We start from the raw sequence: 18,174 nt of genomic DNA on the forward strand, positions 1-18,174 counted from the left end.
TTTGGTTTCACGGATTAAAGTTTAGTCACTATCCGTATCGAATATTTAGATATTAACTAGAAATATTAAATATAGATTAATTATAAAAATAATTGCATAGATGGAGGTTAATTTGCAAGATGAATTTATTAAATCTATTTAGTCCATGATTTGACAATATGATGCTACAATAAATATGTGCTAATCATGTATTAGCTGATTCGTCCCCTGCAAAAGTCAAGCCGGATATGCCAGCCCACCGTGGCGGCGGCGGCGTGGATGGTGGAGGAGATCGCCGGCAATGCGTCGTGATCACGCACACACAGGTCACTACACATCGGAGAAGTGACACGTCATGCACGGGTGTGCATGCATTCATGTGGGACTCGATCGTCAGATCCTGGCCGTTGATCTCAGATGATGGCGAGAATGTGAGAGGGTTAGTTGTGATGCGTGTACATTGGAGGTCTGAATTTGTAAAATGGGGAACAGAGGGAAATTGAGGGGAAAAGGGTGTAGGGGCCTTTGGGCAAATATTTCTTCTAATGGAGGGGGATGAATTTACGACCACACTTGGTGAATTTTATGATGAAGAACAAGGATTGTTGTCCCTATTGTGTGCATGTAAAAAAGCAATTCTTTGTCTTAGGATCCTATGTATAATGTACTTGTTGTAATTAAGGATGTATTGTAGCTTTGAATTTATGTCTTATATTACAAAATTCACAGGGGGCATGCTATCTTGAGTAAAATATATAGTTCATAATGAAGGTAAATCTCCGGGCTCTACCTAAATTGGGGATGCACACATCTAGTTTACCTTTTATAATGTATGGGACACCATTTCTTGACCATGCCATAGGTAGGTGCTGACCATGTAAAACCATAATATTTAATAAATCACTTTAAGTGAATTAGACTTAACCTAATGTTTTTGAAAAATACAAATTGTAGCTTTCATATTTGAGGAGCATGCCATCCACTTGCCAAACCTCACAAGGTGAAATGGAAGATTATGCAAAGCAGAAGTATATAGAGTCTTTCTTATGGATCTGATACACAGATAGAATTGTGGTTTAGAGCGTATGCTTAGCAACGTGGTTATGTAAAATTAAAGTTCTACCCCTCTGATACACAAACTGAAAACATCGAAGGTGCTATAATATAGCTGCTTAAAGTGCAAATTTGTGACTGTATGCGCATAGTTTGAATAATATGGTGAATTTTACCCCTTTTCCTTTATACGTTTAAGTAATTTGGAGGTAAAGTGAATAGTATGAAACGATGCTTTGGCCGAGTGGTTAAGGCGTGTGCCTGCTAAGTACATGGGGTTTCCCCGCGAGAGTCGACGTCGTTGTTTTTTCCATTTCCCCTTTTTTTTTTATACAATATCATTTTTTATATGAACCGCCGTTGTGCCAGCATCTGTCACGGTCACATCTCAAATTTGCAAGATGAGCGACACAAGTTGCAAGCCACTCGCAGTAACTTTCTTTCTTTTTTCTCCCATTTCTGCAGTTTCTAAGCTTTAGCACTCTCTGAAGCTTTATCTGAACAAACGGTAGAACAAGAGCACCGTGCAGAAGCTGAGCAAGTGATTCGTGCTGAAAAGGATCACTGAAAAACGAATAGTCGAACCACTGTACTACTCAACAGGAACATAACCTGCTAAATTTTTTTAACATATATTGTGCATCGTTACCCAAAAGCAAATCCCTTGATACAAATTCCGAACTATGTCACTGCGGTGAGGCCTGGCATGTCCAATGAAGTCCGATTTGAACAAACCGTGCAGCAAGTAGAATGCAGAGGCTGATCAAACGAGTTTATCTTTTTGAGATTATGAAGTAATCAAACCACAACAATGCAATGACTTTTGTCACTTGCATTGTTACAAATGACGAATCTTGTGCCCCTTGCTTATTCGCCCAAACACAGATTCCTTCCAACGCTTCCCCACAACAATGCGCAACGATGTTCAGCTCCGTTACTGCAATGAGATTCTCTCACGGCCCCAAAACTTTGGCTTCCGCTAACATCTTGCTGGAGATGGCGTGCGGCATCATCGAATCGAAGCCGGTACCAGCCTAGCAGGAACATACTTGTTGTACTCTGTTCTTTCCAGACCTCCATGTCGTCAATTGCAGTTGCAGGTTCACCAGGCCGGCACATTGCGGTACTATTCCCCACTGCAAGATGCCAAGATCCTATTGTCCCTGCACCGCGTTACTCATTTCAGACAAACAAAGGTAAAATTTAGCTAGCTAGGAAGACATAAAAGTGAATGAGCAAGCATGTAAAAGACACATATCAGGTTGCTTGAGCCCGGAAATCTAATCCAAAGAATTTAATCATTTAAAGTTTGGGCCTCATATGAGCAGCAAAAAAAACTTCAGCATCTGTTCCACTGTAATCGATTATATACATTCACGTTAATCTACACACTAGTAGTCCAGAGACTTCGTTCGACAGCATATACTGACATCTTAGCTAAACCTGCAAGTGATAAGTCTGTAAATTTCATTTTCATTGTTATCAATGATTTCTACAATTTCAACTATCAAGTTGCAGGTTGCAGGGAGGTGATTGGATTGTTTTTGATTCATAATAAGTTCTATTTGATTTTTAGCAAATATCAAAGGATATTTACAGGCAAGCATGCCGTACTGGCGATCAGCAAATCTAGTATACACAATCAAGGTACACAATTGAAAAAGAAAAACTACATAATCATAACCACCAATTGAATAAAAGAACCTACAGTTGCAACATGTGATTGATCTGGGGGTAGAAAATCATGTGAATAGTAAATGGACAGTTTTATATCTTTCATAGAGTAACCATAATAAGAAAATATTCTTGTGTTCTTACCAGCACTACATTTCCTAACTTGCAACGCGTATCCTTGGTCCCAATGAGTGAACAAATATGATAACTGATAACAGTACTGAGAATATGTTCGGGTAGAACCATGTCAGATTTTTGATAAATTGCGACACATTAACGTACATACGTGCAGGCCTGATGTACTCGCATGGTCAGCTTGGCTGATGGCACTGTCCATAGATGGAAGCATTTGATTTCTGCAAGTGTGGTGATTGATGTTAATAACTAGAAATCATCTGTCCGAACCATCGTTCATCAGGAAAGAAAATCAGTGGAGGTAGCACACCTTCATCCCAATTCATCAGAGTATCTCAAGTGTGGGATGGTTGGGATGCATTTCAATTGCACGCCTCAGCGCACGCTCAGCTTCCTCCACCTGCCCCTCTCTGGCACCTCCACGGCGGAGCAAAAAGGTGACATCTTGGAGCACCGGCAGGTTCCCCAAGCCGAACTCGAAACCGCCGGCGATGTCTCTGGCCTCCAGCACAGGGATCTCCAGGTGAAGTCTTGCCAGCTTCACCATAGCTCCTTGGTGAAACGCCACGGGCCCTATGTATCCCCGAAGCACGCAATGTACCAGGCATGGGAAGGAAGAATCATGGAAGACTAGCCTCCGAAGGATTCCGTGGTTCTGATTGCCCACCTCCACATCGAGATAGAAGAGAGCCGGCAAACTCCCAAGGATCTCCAGATCCTCCTGCCGTAGCTTCCTCACTTCGATGGACAGGAAAGAGAGCTCCTGAAGAAGCAATGGATTCAACCAAGCTGACAGAGTAGATGAACAGCATCCTGTTATTTCCAATCTACGGAGATGTGGAGGGGCGACCCAGGCATCAAACTTGCATTCACCAACAACTGAGATGGATAATGTGTGGAGTTTTTGCAGCTTGTGTAGACACTCCACCAGGGATTTCTCAAACCTTTTGAAGTTCCATCCAGTGTGGCAGTCAATACCCAGCACTCTCAGCTCTGTTTGATTTCCCAGGCCCTCTATAAGATCAGTGGAGTCTTGGATGCATAATGTTGACAGCTCTTCAAGTGATGTGAAGCTCCCAATCCCGCTTGGAGCTCTTGTCCAGCTATCAATGCGTAGGCACATCAGATGCTTGAGCTCAACGACAGTCGACGGCAAGCTAGAAATTTCATTACCTGTTACATCCAATGTCTGTAGAAATTGCAGCTTCCCTATTTCTCGAGAGAGTTGAGAAATGCCTGTGTCTCTCAGTCCCAGGTACCTTAAGTCAACTAAATTTTCAAGATACTTCAGACTGTAACCTTGTGAAAGGCAGCAACTTTGTAAATCTAGCACGCGTAGAACTCTGAAGCTTGCAAGCGCTGGCAATATGTTAACAGCAGATGGAAATACAACAACTGACCTCACTTCCTGCATGCTCATAGTAGCCCGATGCGTAGCATGATCTACCATGCAATTTTGAAGGGATAACCGCTGAATAATCTCTTTTGAAGGAAATGTGTGATGCACGTGATCCAATATAGAAACGAAGTTTTCTTTACATGACAAGTAGCAGATAAGTTCAAACACCATATCATGTACACGGCAATTTTCTGTCATGTCATAGTACCATCTCTTATACACAGGTTGGATCATACCTCTGTCTATGAGCTCGTAAAAATACCTCTCTCCAATTTCAAATAGGCTCTCCCCTTGTTTTTCACATTGGATAAGATCTTCAGCTATCCATATTCTTATCAAACGATCTTTGCCAATTTCATAACCTGCTGGAAACACACTTAAATATAATAAGCAAGTCCTTAGATGGGATGGCAGATCATCATAGCTAAGTGACAAAATCCTTTTCATATTCTCATCATATAGACTATCTTTTATGGTAGTACCAATAGAATTATAGACCTTATACCACTCATTTTTCTTTCCTCCTTTAGTAGCCAACAATCCAGATATCATAATGATAGCCAAGGGTACACCACCACATTCATGTAGTATTCTCTCGGATAGTATGATCAACTCATATTTATCTGTGTCTTTAATTCCAAATATTCTTCTATTGAATAATACTCTAGAATTTTGAATGCAAAGATTTGGCATCTTGTAATAAGCACCACCAACTTGTTTAGCCACATCAAAAATACGTGTAGTTGTAATAATTATATATCCACCATTATTAGTTGGCAAAGCACATCTAATCATTTTCCAGACAGAGATATCCCATATGTCATCAACAACGATGAAGTATCTGCACATATGGTATCACAAAACCATGATATTAGCAAGTTAAGCTAGCTACGGTAGAAAATTTATGATTTTTCTCACATATGATGTGTATATTAGGCTAGCAAGATGACTATTAAAGATTTAGTGAGTTAAGATAAGAAATATAGTACTAAATCTTAGGAATAAATTTTTTGAATATCCAATTTACAATACTACTAGGCTTTTGTGTTTTCTCTTTGGTTTATTGTCAGGTTTCACGATATTCATTATATTGTGGCCATACATGGCATTATATACATTTCCTTTCTTTTTTAGTTCGATCTTTGGACACCAACATATGGGAGGCCCAAAATGATGATTAGGTGAAAGAGTATCGGAAGATGCAAGGTAGTGTCACTTTGGGTAAATTATATTATAATAACATATATTGGTAATTCAGATATTTGGGTTTTTATTTTTTTCAGAATCACAAATAATTAAAAGAAGATACTAGGGGTACTTTGGGTTGTATCTCTAGGAGAGGAAGCCTCGATGCAACATGGGAGGTTATCACGGTCAGATAATGACACAGTATTGGGGGGAGGGGGGGGGGATAAACTCACTATGCTGATGACACAGTGGTGATGGTTGGATGTGACCAGTAATCTGTTACAAACCTAAAATTCTACCTCTACTATTTCGAATGGATATCGGGACTCAGGATAAACTACCATAAAAGTGAGGTTGTGGTATTTGGGGTTGATGAGGAGAGCAAGACCAAGATTGCTAATATGATAAATTTCAAAAAAAAATTGGGAGGGGGGGGGGGGTTGATCTTAACTAACACATCTCTGAGCAGCATGCCCATATACCTCATGAGTATGTTTATGTTCCATGAAGGACACAAATGGATACTGTGAGATAGAGGGGATAGTGACAAGTTTAAATACCATATGGTAAAAATGGGAGAATGTGTGTTTACCTATAAAGACTTTGGGGGCCTCAGAATTATCAACACTAGGCTTCTGAATGAGGCCTTGCTACTAAAATGGGTATGGAGACTACACAACTGTGAAGAGGATGACATCTGTTGTCAACTGCTGAGGGCTAAATACTTCCCGAATAAACCTTTCACCCGTTGCAATGATACCAAGGGGTCACAATTCTGGAAGGGGGTCCACAAAGTTAAAGAGAAAGGGGGGCGACCTACCAAGTAAACAGTGGCAAACAGAGGGCCTGTTTGGTTATAGATGCTTATTTATAAGTTGCTTATTTGCTTATTGTAGTTGCTTATTTATAAGTCTAGGTGTTTGGTTTGGGTTGCTTATTTGCAATAAATGAGACTGCTATTGACACATTTGCCCCTGCCATCCCATTTCCCACTACCCCTACTAATTACCAGCTCCTTGGCGCCAGAAGAAGCGGGCAGCGGCCAAGCGCGAGCGGCGGGCGGGAGCGGCGGCGGGTGTGAGCGGCGGCGGGCGGCGAGCGGGAGCGGCGGCGGCGGGCGGGAGCTGCGGCGGGCGCGAGAGGCGGCGGGCGGCGGGCGGGAGCGGCGGCGGGCGGCGCGGAGGCGGCCGGCGGCGGCGGGTGAAAGCGGCACCAGAGTGGTGACGGACTGACGGGAGAGAGGAGAGAGAAAGGGGAGAGAGGAGAGAGAATGAGGGTAGGAGGTGTAAAGTACCCCATAAGCAACCATAAGCAACCCAAAAGTTGCTTATTTGCTTATGCATAAGCAACTTATAAGCAAGTCTATAAGCAAGAGTGTTTGGGTTATAAGCAACTTATTTGCTTATTTTTAAGTTGCTTATGGATAAGCAACCATAACTAAACAAGCCCTCTTTTTTGGGAGTATGTATGGGTAGGAGAGGTGCCACTGAAGCTGATATTTCATCAACTGTATGAGTTCAGCAGAAACAAGAAAAACTTGGTTAGTGAATGCTGCAAAGATATGGGGAGTAGGTAATAGAATTTAGAAGGCCCTTTGGGCCGGGCGAACTGGCACAGTGGGAAGCTCTACTAGACATGCTGAGGGGTGTTGACTTAAATGGAGAGCGAGACAAAATTCGGTGGAGCTTGGAAAAATCCGGAAAATACACCACCAAATCCATGTATGGATCGAGCGCTAATGCACAGAGGTGTGGCCAGCGCTTGTCTGGGGGGTTTATCTACCAATCAAACTAAAAGTTTTCATGTGGCCAGCTTGTCAAGGAAAAACTGCAAACGGGTGTGGCCCTGTAGAAGAAGAAATGGAAAGGCAACATAACTGTACTATCTGTAGAGTGCCTGAGACGGAAAAAGTGTTGTCTTAGCTGAACTAGTCTCCTTTGTCTCCGTTCTCTAGTTTCAGTCAGTTCCTATGTTTGAAGGTTTGCTCTATATGTAATATCTAGTAACCCCAGCAGGGTTTCGGTCATGTCTGTACCAAACTTTATATGCTCCTATATAAGCTGGGTTATCCTGTTTGCAGGGGGGGGGGGGGGGGGGCGTACTTTGGGTTAATGTTTTTGAGTTTTTCGTATTGACATAGCTGGTTAACTTATATAAAGGTGCCAAGTGGTGGATGCCAAAACATAGGGGGGGGGGGGGGGGGGGGGAACCACCTTGGTCTGTCAGCATGGCATTTATGGACTAATATTGTGAAGTGGTGGATGCCAAAACATACCGGAAAAACGTTTTCTGTTGGAATACATTGATTTGTACTGCACCCATACCTTCTTTTCTGAAGAAATTCAATGAGTTCATAGACGAGCAGCCTCTCATCCAATATTGATTCGTGGATGTTTGCATTGCTTTTCTTGCCGAGCTGATAGAGCATGCACTTGAATAGTTTCTTCATGTCAGGATTTCGAGACACCGAAACAAAAGCATAACAATTATATTGTGCTCTAAGTTTTTGATATATTGCATGAGCAAGAGTTGTCTTTCCGAGGCCCCCAAGTCCAACTATGGAAACTATCTTGCCTTGTTCCATGGACAATTCATTTCCATCTGTTATAATATTCATTAGCCCATTTACAGCCTCCTCGATGCCAATGAGCTCTGCCGTATTTGCTTTTTTCTCGGACAAGAGCTCTATCGCCTTCATTTCTCGATCCCTAAAAACGCTCGAGGACACGCTTTTGTACGCCCATTTGTACTGAAAACGAGCACCGCTCTGTACTGAGCAAATAAACAAGTAAAAACAGTAGTACTGATAGGCTTAGCAATAACACCATGCCTCTCACAATCGTCTTTTCATATGGCTCATGACGTCTCTTTACCAGTAACGAAGGAATGCCATTGCACGTGAAAAGGCTGATGAAACCATCTAGACATTTAGTTTAACATGTGTCTCAACTACTTTACAAATGCTCAAGGTAACCAACGAAATTATGTGTTTTAAACTGAGATTCTATATTTGGTTTAGTCATCAGCCTTTGCAACAAAGGAAAAAGCGAAACGTTTCTTGAATAACTAGATGATCTGAGCAGAGGTCATTAGTGTGACAATGTGTCGAGTATTCATACCTGACCAAGAATTGGTACACATTTTCTATGGAGCTTACCAACAATATCCACTATGGAAGGCCTCTTGTTCCGATCAGCCTCCACACACTTTAGCCCTATTTCAATGCATGCTTTTACATGCTGGAGGTGATTTGAATCTAGCAGTGGGTAATTGCATTTTATTTCATTTGCCATCCAAAGTTGATGTACCTACATAACAGGATTCTGATCCTTAGTGGTAAGGTAATATATAAAATGAATGTAAAGAAAGCTTCTAAAACGGATTTTTCAACCATCAAGTCATCAAGTAATGTCGTCTTACATTCTCAACATATCTCCTTGCAGATCTGTCCTCAGCATCGGGACAGTTCTTCTCTCCAGTTGTGATCTCAAGAATAAGCATGCCTAAACTATATATGTCTGACATTGTGGAGATTTCACATTCTGGAGCCATATACCCACTGCAAGAGTTTATCATGCATCAAATGTAGTTTACTTTATAATAATTAGAAGGAATAGGCATATTTCACTGTTTGTTCTGGCTTACATATTTTCCTTAGCATTGATTGTGTGCAGGATCGCCTCTTGACCAAAGAGTCTCGAGTGACAAAAAACGGCAATCTTTGGCACCCCGTTATCATCCAACCATATAGAGTTAGGCACAAGATTCATATGAATAATGGGCTTGTCCAATGCCTTATGAAGGAAAAGTAAACCCTCACATATCCCCATAATTATTTCGAATCGTGTTTCCCAATCAAATGACCTTGTGTCCGCTGAGGAAGTAAATAAAGTACTAGTGAATGTATTATGAAATAATATTTTCGTCCAAAGTGTGTATTGTTTACAGTAGTGGCACAAAAACGACTATAGAAAAATAAGAATCATAATAGCATAAAGAGTTATTGGGATTCTTATTTTCAAATGGATTGGGTAGCACATTACATACCATTAAAATGCTTTTCAAGACTTCCTTTGGGCGGATATTTGTAGCATAGACAGCTTACGACCACCTCTTCGAACACAAATCTTCCCTTGTGCTCAACTAACCTCTTCTGTGCTTCAAGGCAGGAGCCAACCAGCTCTACTATATTTTTGTGCTGAAGTTTCATAAGATTTGCAACCTCAGTTTCAAATACTTCACTAGGTGGCACTGGTGAGTTTTCAGTAAGCCTCTTCACAGCAATTAAGCTCCCATCTGGAAGAATCCCCTGTTTAACCTCCATGGATCATTAGTGGAACGATTTATATGGCAGAGTTTCATGTTTAAATGTTAGGGCACCATCATATACCTGATAAACTATTCCAAATACGGAACGACAGAGTTCTTGCTCTGCAGAAAAATCATTGGTAATCTGCCTCAGAAAGGACGCCGGTAGATTCTTCGGAACTGCACTTGCAAGACTCTGCTTTTTTTTTAAGAGACTTGCAAGACTCTGCTTGCTCTGTACGCTTGCCATTTCTGATGATTTAAGTACTTATGGATCTGTGCTGCTACAAATTACATTATCAACAAGGCTTCTAATGTGCTCAAAGAAGCAAGAAAGTTTCCTGAACCACATACACCTAGCAAAAACATGATTCCTCTAAGACCTTATAAACTGATCCAAAAACAGAACGACCAAGTTCTTGGTCAGCAGGGAAATCACATCCTTCATAATGAACTTGTAGGACTCTGCTAGCTCTGCAGACTCGCCACTTCTGACTATTGAAGTAGTTAAGAATCTGAGCTGATGCAAATTTTAGTTGTGAAGGCTACCAATGTACCACAAGCACTCAAGAAAATTGCTTCATATAGCAAGAACATGATTCTTCTAAAACCATTCGAGAGCAAGAAAGAAATCATGTTTCTTTTTTTTAGGCACAAAGGGCCTAAAGGCGACAAAATGCGCATAAGCAGATTCTGGACTAAATAAACGGAAACATGGATGTTGCAAAGTAAACCAACTCAGAACAACCAGTTTCTTAGAGGCACTGACCTGGATCGAAACACTTGAAGGAATCCTATCTGCAGGGAAGGATCTGGAGAAGCAGCTTACGGCCTCCATTATTGCTGCAAGGGATATAAAGAAACAGAACCGCCCGTAAAATAAAAAAGTTGACTTGACCCAAGCCTCGATGCCCAATAAACATCCAACACGTTGTCACGAGCTCGTGTACTGGACAAGTACTATGAAAGTTTGCATTGCTATGTACACTAATCTTTATGTCCCCAGCGAATTTACACTATGAAAATTTGCATTCCGAAGACTGACGAGTTTTCATACAAGTTGCTATACGAGTACAATACAGCACACTTTGGCTGTAGCTAGCATGTCCTGTTCTATAATAAAGACATGCGAATCAATACATTCTGTAGTAGTAGACAGTTCGTAATCAGGCAACCAACCTCGTAATCAAAATGAAGAATGCCATAATTTTTGTCAAGGCTGTTTCCACTTGATCCTTCTCTCCATTAAAGAAAAACAGAGGAAATGTTGCAAGATGCATGTATGTGCCCAAATCTCATAATAAAGGAGGGTGCCATATTTCAGAGTACTGAGACTGAAGAAGAGAATATCCTCAAAATTGTAGTAGGATTCTCCAAGTACTACTAGGGATAGGGGTGTAAACGGTGCTAAGAGCAACCGCAACAGATGGAGAAAACCAATCCCCTCTCCCTGTATTCCTGGTTAAAGGGGATTGAGGGGGGAAAATAGATTGAGAAAACAATCCTCTTTCCCTATAATTTTTTCTCAATTGAGAAAACTAACCCCATCTCCCCTTTAGAAACGGGATTCATCCCTCTCCCCTTTCCATCTTTTCATCCCTTCCACACAAATTCCTCCACGCGAGTGCTCGCCATGCCCGGCTGCCCGTGCGCCACCCGCCACTGTCCCCGTCGTCCACCCAATCGCCGCTTGCCCAAGCGTCAGCGGGCCCTACCTGGTTGCCTCCGTCTCCGTCCACCTGAGGGCTGGCGGGCCCTGCCTCAACTGGCTAGCCGGCTGCCGTCTCTGTCCGCTCGTGACCCGTCCACCCCAGCGCTGGTGTGGGGACTGTCCCCAGACGTTCGCACTTAAGTAATACAGTGCCATGCCCTGGATCAGTATCTGACACCAACGTATATTGGAATGATTATCAAAGTAAGAACAAGAGAAAATAGAGGGAATTATGCCAGTGTATCATCACCTTTAAGGAGTAGCAGGCAGCAATCAAGACGCATCAGAAAAACAAAAATCGCTCCCTAGACAACCTGGCAAACAAGCAAGATTGAGTACTTTTGCCAGAAGTACTCAGCAAGTATCTTAACATAGAATAGCTAATGGCATGTAAGGTAAATCAAGGGAATACTAGGGGTTTTATGCAGAAACTCATTCTTATACGAAGTGTAACACCGTTTGGGCTTTTAAAAGAAAAGTTGTTTAAATATTAATATTGTTGTTTTGGTCTGGAGGGGGAAAACAAGCCTCCCCAACCAGTTCCCATGTTTTAATGGCAGCGATCATCAGGATCCTGCTTATCTCAGAAATACGGGCATCCGCCCTTTCTTACTCTACTTTTATACCAAGGTGTGACTAATCAAAGAGAGATTTGACTATGTGAGTTCATGACCAAGAACCTCGGCTATTTGAATAGATTAATTAACTCTGCAGAGCTCGTGTCACACCCAATTTCTGGATAAAACCAGATGCATCGCATATGTGTGCCAGGATCCGTTCTCAGACATATGTTGACATCATTAGTGAATACATCAAAGACAGTGCTAAAAAATGTACATAAACCAGTAGGAACTTTATTACACTCAACGAGATAGACACGAAGGTCTTTAATCGTTCACCGATAACTTAAACGCACACACACACAGTGCAGCTTCTCCATAGGCTTGACTGGTGAACGCCTGCCTAGAACTCCTCGAAGTCGTCGAATAACTCCACGTCGTCACAAGCTTCTGAACAGCGTTTGGGCAAGGGTGAGTACACTTATGGTTGGTACTCAGCAAGTGGGGGAAACATGCAAGGCTCACAAGGAATGGCTCAAGGCTTTAAGCGATTAGCATTTTAGTTGGTCAAATTTTATTAGCAGCACCTAATTACTAAGTGTAAGTTTATACCAACCCAATTAAGCATATAACATTAACATTAACCCAAAGCTAAAGGTAACACATTTATTCTCATCTTTAAGTTCAATTATCATGTGAGGGTTCAAGCCACTCTTAACCGTGAGCACGACTGATATATCAGTTTTCACTCTGCAGAGATTGTACACTTTACCCACAACTCATGGTCCCCTGTGTCGCCCGGGTTTGCAAAGCCCTTAAACACTTCCTTTGGTGAGTGGCTGGGGGGTCCACTACGAAGCCTTTACAAAGACACGTAGGTAACTGATAGCCCGCTAGAGTTTCAGTAGCGATACGGACCACAACCTGTTAATGAGACAGCACCTTAGCGAAGGCTACTGCTTCGGATCATGCACCCAACACCTTCCCCCTCCTTGCCCTTTCGGTAAAGCCACCAGCTAACCACATGCCTAATTATTCGGCTAAGATCAGAGCTATGTGATGTTGTGGTTGTACTATTTTCTTGGGTGGTTCTCCATGTTCCGATTAAAATAAGTGTTCTTGCAATTAAACAGGTATAGCAACATAAATAAAGCATGATTAACATCTTTCATGATTACCAACCCAAATTAAGAGACTAGCAAGTCTACCCAACATGATTAAACATGTTTTCAAGGAATAAGGACTAAGACTAGGTAAGTCCAAAGTAAGCATTCCCGTCAAACTTATGCACATACAAGAAATAAATAAAGTGTTTAATCATGATATTATTGGGACAAAAAGAATATGCAGGGGAGAATACCACTTGCCTTCCTCAGCAAACTGGGAGTACTCTTCTTCGAACGGTGGCTGCTCTTGGACTTGCTCCTCCACGAACGTCACGTCGTCTACACGATCACACAAGGCAAACAAACAAAGAATAAGTAAAACAATACAACAAACATATGCAAAGGCTTACAACAAACTCCTAAAATTAACGTTCATGCAGAGATGATCGCGTGAGCGCAAGAATCGCTAAAATCAAATTTAAAACGCTAAAGATATGAGATAAACAAGTTTCAGGGGCTAAAACAGAATTAACTATATACTTCAGGGGCTAGCAAGGAATTTTAGAAAGATATACTGAACAGTACATGCGAAAACAGAGAAACATAGGGTTAGATCTACAAGATGGCATGGGTTGTGTTAAAATGAAAGTATACAGAAACTTCAGGAGCTTCTCTGGAAGATTTACAAGACACAAGAATTAAGTAAAAGGAATAACAGAGAGTTCAAGGACTAGGTCACAAAACGCCTTATCTTCTTCCTTCAACGGGCAACCGAGCACACAGAGGCATGTCCAACGGGGAGAGGGTCTCACCGGTGTGGGAGGGAGGCCTCGCCGGCGGCAAGCTCGCCGGCGCGCAGGCGACGGCATCCCGATGGGGGAGAGGGGGAGAGAGGAGGAGGGAAGGAAGGAGAGGGCCCTCACCGAAGGAAGAACAGGAACTTCGGCTGACGACAGGATGGGCGGCGGCGCGGCTTGGGCGGCGGTGCGAGAGAGTGACGGGTGAGTAGCAAAACGGAAAGAGGAACTCTGAGCGAGGTCGATGGCGACCTTTATAGGCCCTAGGAAGGAGCGGAGGGGCTCCCGAGAGAGATCGAGAGCCGGCCAGCCATTAATGGCCTTGAAGCTTTGTGCGGCCATTTCCGGGGAGAGGAATGGAGGGAGCGTCGGTTTGAGGCCGGGAGTGGGTGGGGAAGGTGCGGCACAAGGGATTGGAGGGGTCAAGAAGGCCGAAGGTCGCCGGGAGGCGAGGGGCCCCGGCCGAAGGCGCATAGGGGGGCTCACGGCACCCGTGCGTGCGTCCCTGGAGGCAATCGAAGGTGGGAGATGGAGGAGCTGGCCGGTTGGGCCAGTTTGGGCCGGCTGGTGGAGGAAAGGAGGGAGGTGGCGGCCCAGAGAAAAAGGAAGGGGGCTGGGCCGGCGCAAGTAGAAAAGAGGGGGGAGAAAAAGGAGATGGGCCGGCGGGGAATGGGCCCATGCGGCTGGAAGGGGGAAGGGAGAAAAAAAACGCCCTGCGGGCTGAAAGAGAGGGAGAAGGGATTTCGGCCCAAGGAGAGGAAAGAGAGGTGGAGGGTTTTGAGAATTTAAAAAGAGTTGAAGTTTTCAAAATCAAATTCAAATTCTTTTGAAATTCAAAAGCAAGCATTCAAACAAAAGCCAAAATAAAAGAGAAAACAAAAACTCTACCAAGCACTTATTGCTTCTAAAATTATTTCAAGTGCTCTTTAATTATTTAAGACCGTAATTTAATTAAAGTAATTTATTTAATCCTTAGAGCACAAAAAACTAGACCGAGTTGCTTACATTGCATTGTGATGGAATTTTGGGTGTTACAGCTCGTACACTTTACCCCTACAATTAAGTAGCCCATACCAAGGTCTTTGGTAGTACTACCCTACAAGACCCGTACCCACCAGCGTCCATTTCTGAATGACATCCTCCAGCTCCATCCACGGATACCACTAGGGCCTAAGTAGGGGACATTCAACGTCCACTCAGGAACAATTCCGGGGAAAGATGCATCATAACCTGGCATACAATGCCACCAGGTCCTAGGGACCTCAACCAACAACTCGTGTTGATCAAACTTGGAACTATGCGAAGGTCCAGCTCCAGTCCATCCGTTGCCCACCGTGGCCCCTTGGGATGATTTACTAGATTCTATAGTAGGGTGTGAATCAAGTCCTCACATAAATAGGCACTCCCGAAGGCTGTACCTTTTTAGCTCGTATGGTTGCACTTATACACTAGAAAAACTTACTCAATGAAACGGTCCTTATATGACTGATATAACGTTGGATAGGAGCTCCTTGCGAGGCTACCCAACTTACCTCGCATTCCTCCTTAGCTTGTTGCTAGTCAAATTTTATAGTTGTTTCCTTTACCACACCTCACACCTAAAAGATTTGTATTGAAAACAGAAGATAAATATAAAAGGTCTAATAGGCCTTGGTTTCAAAGCCATTCCTAGGGTTTTAAACAAGGGGGAGGAATAAGGGCTTGCTTTTAGGAATATGTCTAATCTTATTTTTTATGAGGCTTATGAAATATGCAATACCATATTATTATCTTGGTTGATTTTAGTATTATAAATTATGGAATCAAAATATGATCAAGGGGTTGGTGTTAAGACTTGCCTTACTTGTTGAGTGAGGAACTCAAATAACTTCGGGGTGGAACGTGATCCTCCCGGAGAGCTTAAGGCACTAGATAATCAAAGAAATAAGCATGCAATCAATAGCCAAACAATAGTAATCCAAAGCTCATTGGAAAGAATTTAAGGAAGGTCGTGAAAAGGGGTTGAGATGGATTTTCCTAGGTTTCTGGTGATCTTATATATTTCATGTGATTTTTCTAATTGTAGGTTCATGGGTTAGGGGGTGGTTTAGTGGTGGACCCTTGGTTATGGGGCTTGGGCATGTGTTAAGAATTTCCTAAGCTCCTAGGAATGATTTGGAAGTTTGGCATGGTTTCCAGTATAAGTGAAATAGGATTTCTATAGGTTTATTAAGTGGCTCCTTAGTTCTAGGGGTTTAAGACATGAGTTTGGGGAGGTGAACTAATAAATGTGTTTAGAATATATTCTAGTATTTTTGGAAACTTATTAGATATTTTTGGAGCTAAGAATGGCAAAAGGAGAGATTCTAGGTACACTAATAGGGCTTTTTTTATTGGCCGAAAAGGATTTTATTTAGTTTTGGACCTTAAGGATGTGCAAAAAGATGTGGGATGGTTCCAATATGTTTGGGAATTTAACTATTATTTTAGAGAATTTTTGTGGAATTTTCGGATAAAAGAAATGAGCAGAATAGTATTTGGTGTGCATTTAGTCGGGTGTACTTAGCATTTTTAGTTGGTTTGGGAGGCCAAAAGGTAGGGTCAGGCTGACGTGGTCAGCGGGTGGGGTCAGCATGGGTCGTGCGCGCTACTATGCCGTGGATCTATGCATGGACGCGTACTGCGGCGCTAGTGAGGGAGCGGTCCACTGGACCATGTGCAGGGCAGGGTAGAATGGTGATGGGACAGGTCAGGTGGCGTGTGCATGTGGTTGTCATGTGGGGCCAGCACGGACATGGCTACCTCGTCAGCGCCACGTAAGGGCGCCGCCCAAGATGAGCGTTGTGTGAGGTGGCGGAGCAAGGGAGCTCACCAGAACTCTTGCTGTCAACCGCTATAGGGCGGTGCCCGCGGTAAGAGCTGGGTCTAGGGCTTTGGGTGACGCAGCGGAGTGAATGGGGCAAGCATTGCGGTGGATTGAGGCTAATGGCGGCTAGTGGAGCTCACCGAAGTAGCGGCGACGACGCGAGGTGAAGGGGAAGCACGACTAGAGAGGGTTTGGGGCTCGACGGGGTGCGTGGGTGTGTTTAGGATTGCGAGCTGCAAGTGCCCTTGAGTAGGCTGGTGGGTGACCGGCATCGCCGGTGGCTTTCCGAAGTTGGGCAAAGTGACAGCTTGTCAGGGAGGGCGACTGGAGAGGGGATGAGGCTCGGGAGAGGGCGCGAGCATCATAATAGGGCTACCTGGGATGTTTTTGTGGGTGGCATAACGGCCAGACCTGGACGGTGGCACGTAGTAGCGGTGAGGTTGAGCGGCTGTCGAGGATAGATCCCTATTACCTGCAAGGAAGGAAGAAAACGGACTCCTACTAGGACTCCTCTGTAATCCTACTAGGACTCATACCATGTAATCCTACTAGGACTCCTACCTTGTAACCGACTAGTAATCCCGCCCCCTAAGTATATAAAGTAGGGCAGGAAACCCTAGATCAGTAGGCGAAGACCTCATAGAACCACAACAGAGGATCAAATCCTCAACACCAAACAATACCCAAGCGTAGGGCACAATATACAACACCCCAAACAGGACGTAGGGTATTACGCTACTGTGCCGTTCCAAACTTGTATAAATTTGTGTCTTGTGTTCTCACTTTTACCTTCAAGTTCCAGATCCAATGATCCCCACCAACCAATCCACTACCTCGGGATACCCCTCGATAGGTTGTCGAATATAAAACACCGACAGTGGCGGCAACGGGTGAGTGCTTAGCGGCCGGCAAGGCGGCACTGCATCGCGAGGAAGGAGGTGGCTAGGGGCAGCGTGACAGCCTCGACTTCGACCCGGCTTGACTTCGACGTGGCGCTCTTTTTAGCATCATGGGGAAGGCCGAAATGAGCAGATTAGCTTAGCGGCCGCTGCAATAGGGCCATGGTGTCATGCGCATGCAAGGGTGGCCGGCAAGGTTATGAGGGAGGGAAAGAGAATCCTGACAGAGGGAGTGGGCGAGGTGTGGCCATGGCAGTGTGGCGCACTCATCGCGGAACAGGGAGGTGGCTAGGGAAGGCGCATCCGGGCGCCAGCGTCGCGTGTCAGGGGGGAGGAATGGGCGGCGTGAGAGAAGGAAGGTGGGCCAGGTGGACTGGGCCGGCTGCTGGGTAAGGTGGCCTACTAGGCCAAGCGGCCTGTTGGGCTGCGCAGAAGGGAAGGAGAGGGATGGAGGCGGGCTGGGCCGGTGCAAGGTTGGGCCGGGGTTTAGAGTTGCCAGCCTGCTTAGGGATTTAGTGGT

General features: G+C 43.9%; 1 protein-coding gene across 7 annotated transcripts; it reads right to left on the bottom strand.

Moving 5' to 3' along the window:
* Nucleotides 1-1,557: 1,557 nt before the first annotated feature.
* Nucleotides 1,558-10,663, bottom strand: LOC117833177 (disease resistance protein RGA5). 7 transcript variants are annotated; one of them, XM_072295466.1, is made up of 10 exons: nt 10,506-10,663; nt 9,819-10,017; nt 9,476-9,737; nt 9,074-9,302; nt 8,849-8,987; nt 8,548-8,736; nt 7,753-8,195; nt 3,152-5,081; nt 2,993-3,062; nt 1,558-2,195 (listed from the first exon to the last, which is right to left on the bottom strand). In XM_072295466.1, exons 2-8 carry the CDS (start codon nt 9,984-9,986, stop codon nt 3,167-3,169), a joined length of 3,345 nt encoding a protein of 1,114 aa, XP_072151567.1. In that variant the 5' UTR covers nt 9,987-10,017; nt 10,506-10,663; the 3' UTR covers nt 1,558-2,195; nt 2,993-3,062; nt 3,152-3,166. The 7 variants fall into 7 exon arrangements, with proteins under 7 accessions (XP_072151567.1, XP_034568484.1, XP_034568488.1 ...); XM_034712593.2 differs by having other exon boundaries at nt 2,851-3,062; XM_034712597.2 differs by having other exon boundaries at nt 1,558-2,208; nt 2,851-3,062.
* Nucleotides 10,664-18,174: the final 7,511 nt, after the last annotated feature.

This window comes from Setaria viridis, chromosome 8 (genome assembly GCF_005286985.2).
Source record: "Setaria viridis chromosome 8, Setaria_viridis_v4.0, whole genome shotgun sequence".
In the NCBI taxonomy this organism is placed as follows: domain Eukaryota; kingdom Viridiplantae; phylum Streptophyta; class Magnoliopsida; order Poales; family Poaceae; genus Setaria; species Setaria viridis.

Coding starts and splice junctions, on each gene's coding strand:
- LOC117833177 (XM_072295466.1), bottom strand. CDS start 9,986: ATGGCAAGCGTACAGAGCAAGCAGAGTCTTGCAAGTCTCTTAAAAAAA. Junction 9,738..9,818: donor TATTTGGAATAGTTTATCAG/GTATATGATGGT, acceptor GAGGTTAAACAG/GGGATTCTTCCAGATGGGAG. Junction 8,737..8,848: donor CAAGGAGATATGTTGAGAAT/GTAAGACGACAT, acceptor CCTGTTATGTAG/GTACATCAACTTTGGATGGC.